Below are 3,139 nucleotides of genomic sequence, written 5' to 3' on the forward strand. Positions count from 1 at the left end.
GTTTTTAAACTCCATTTAAAATTTGTTGAAGTTATAATTAGTCTGAATAAATACGTGCAATATATAGTTTAACCCTTCGTAAAAAAAATGAATTTCAAAAATCATTTTTAAATTAGATTTATTTCAAAATAATAAAAAATAATTAGATAAATGTAAAAGCAAAATAAATTTTGTTTTCTAATGACTAAAAGCCAATCTAAAAATGTCAAGAGATAAAATAAAATGATACTATTTTAATGACTAAAAACGAATCAATATTGTTTCTCAAGATATAAAAATGTTATCATTTTTTAGACTAATGGCTTATTCAAAAATAAGATGTTCATTTTTATTATAAAATTTATATTTTTTTGGCATTAACATAGAATTAAAAAGAGAAAAAAGAAAAATGGTTTTATATTCTCTTCATGCAATTCATTTATTATATTTGCACACCATTTTTATAATTTTTTCTCATTTAAATCATATTCATGTTAAAAAGATTTGGATTCATTAAACTTTAACTTTTCCATCTTAGTACTAACTAGTTGTCATGCATTTTCTTAACATTTTAGCTTTTTGATTTAACATTAACAAATCTTTCTCATTAACTCTCACACCATGCCGCAAAATTGATATTTGCATGTTGCACAATTGTTTTTTGTTTAATTTTAATTAAGTATTTTGATTATAGAAATTAATATCAATAACATCATTGTTGATTGAAAATTTCCCATATATAAATCATCGTCATTTCTCTAGTACTCAACAATTTGAACTATATTAATTTTTTTTTCTTTTCACTTTAAAGATGAAAGACTTGTTTCCTCTTTTTCTAGTGTTTGTAATAGCTTCACATTGGTTGTGTTTTAGATTAGTAGGCGCTATTGATTTTAACGTTGTTAATTATGGTGCTAAAGGCGATGGCCTTACTGATGATTCAATTGTAAGATATTTTTATTATAGTTATAATTTTTTCATACAATTTAAATATACTTATATATAATATTGTCAGATAAAATTTCTCAAACCTAATATAATTTTCTATCTTATATACAAAGGCTTTTCTAAAAGCATGGCAAGCCGTGTGTGTTACAACCAGAGGCACTCCAACACTTATCATACCCCAACACAAAACATTCATGTTGCAACCTTTATCCTTCCAAGGTCCCTGCAAATCAACAACCATTAATGTTATGGTATGTAAACTTGTTTTTATCAAATGTATCATAAAACCCTAACATTTACAATATTGAACTTTTGAATGATGACATATATGTATACCTTTTCTTTTTTTAATTTTAAAATTATAATCATGTTAGCTGATGATTATTTTTAGTTATATTTATTTATTCACTCTTAATCTTATTAATCAAATTTTTTGTTTGACTAGTATATTTATCAGCAACATTATAACAATATCTGGTTTAACAGATTATGGGAACTATCATTGCGCCAAAAAATCCTAAGAATTGGAAATGGGTTAATAATGACGATGATGAGTCATGGGTTAAATTCGATGGTATCGATGGTCTTGTTATCAATGGAGGAGGAAAAATTGATGGTAAAGGTGCTCCTTGGTGGAGGCAAAGTAATAGACCAACAGTAAGTTAATTCATTATGTAAACAATATAGTCTCTCATGTTGAAATTAAAATGATAATGATATAATTGTATATGTACACACACTTTAAGTCTTAATTTTCAAGTGTATAACTTGTATATAATATGTATGTGCAGGCTCTTCGATTTCTTAAATGTGATAATCTAAAGCTGATTGGCCCATTGACACACATCAACAGTCCAAAAAATCACATAAGCATAACTTCATGCAATGGCGCTTTACTCTCGCGTCTTCATATAATTTCACCAGAGAATAGTCCAGACACTGATGGGATTGATATCTCAACATCAACAAACATCCATGTTGAAAAATCGACCATCTCAACTGGTTCAGTTCTATATATTTTCGATCTTTAAATATTTAAGTTAATCATAAAGTTAAAAATTAATTAAGTAATATTGGACACTTTTTCCTCCATAATTATGTGATTTCTCTCCCATTCACTTTCTTTTCAATTTATTATTATAGGTGACGATTGCATAGCCATTAACAGTGGTTCCAAACTCATCAATATAGTTGGTATTAAATGTGGATCTGGTCATGGCATTAGGTTCGTTGTGCAAATACTATATAATTTTTACATTATTTTAATATTTCATCATTTTTAATGAAACAATAACGTCATTTGGGTGTATTTGTGAATACATAGTGTTGGAAGCCTTGGAAAAGATGGAAAATATGCTACGGTAGAAGAAGTACACGTGAGAAATGACACCTTTAAAGGAACAACCAATGGGGCTAGAATCAAGACATGGGCGGTAGGCATTGAATCTAGTTAATTGATAATTGATTATCTTAAAATATTGTGTAGATTTAATCATAAATAATAACACTAATATTTTGTTCTTGTTATTTGAATTAGGGAGGATCAGGGTATGCGAGGAACATAACTTATGAAGATATTATACTTATTGGGGTTAAAAACCCAATAATTATTGATCAACATTATGATGCATACAATATTTTGAACAATGCAAGAAAAGTAGACCGTGGAAGCAAAGCAATAAAAGTTAGTGATGTTATTTTTCGAAACATTCATGGAACCACAATTAGTAAGGATGCAATTAAACTTGATTGCGATGTTATTGGTTGCACCAACATTTTACTCGAAGATATCAACATAACTAGTCTTGATGGAGAGATACCACATGCATCGTGTAATAATGCACAAGGGTCGTGCATCTCGTGCAATATAAATGTCCCGTGTCTTAAGTAGACTTCGCCTTTTTAATTTGCTAATTTTACGATGAAAAATAAAAATAGTTATTAATAATGTTAAATTTTAGTCAAACAAGTTCTTATAAAAGAATTTTAGTTATAAGAAGCTAATTTGACCAATATTTTATATTCTTAAAAAAACACTAAATTTGTGTTTCTCTGTTCTTTGAGATCAAATAAGTGTAAGTGTGTGTTAGTTTGTGAGATTACTAACTTTAATTTATATGTATATTTTATATAAAAATCTGATCTATTTTTTTCTATTGGTTTAAAAAGTAAACCACTTTTATTTTGCACTTTCAATTTTTTCCTTTTGCCT

The 3,139-nt window shown here is 27.4% G+C and overlaps 1 protein-coding gene across 1 annotated transcript; it reads left to right on the forward strand.

Annotated features, from left to right (window-relative positions):
* Positions 1-790: 790 nt before the first annotated feature.
* On the forward strand, positions 791-2,818 carry LOC131619702 (probable polygalacturonase At3g15720). Its single transcript, XM_058890772.1, has 7 exons — positions 791-925; positions 1,041-1,178; positions 1,414-1,584; positions 1,719-1,929; positions 2,071-2,152; positions 2,252-2,360; positions 2,465-2,818. Exons 1-7 carry the CDS (start codon positions 791-793, stop codon positions 2,816-2,818), a joined length of 1,200 nt encoding a protein of 399 aa, XP_058746755.1.
* Positions 2,819-3,139: the final 321 nt, after the last annotated feature.

This window comes from Vicia villosa, linkage group LG7 (assembly GCF_029867415.1).
Source record: "Vicia villosa cultivar HV-30 ecotype Madison, WI linkage group LG7, Vvil1.0, whole genome shotgun sequence".
In the NCBI taxonomy this organism is placed as follows: Eukaryota; Viridiplantae; Streptophyta; class Magnoliopsida; order Fabales; family Fabaceae; genus Vicia; species Vicia villosa.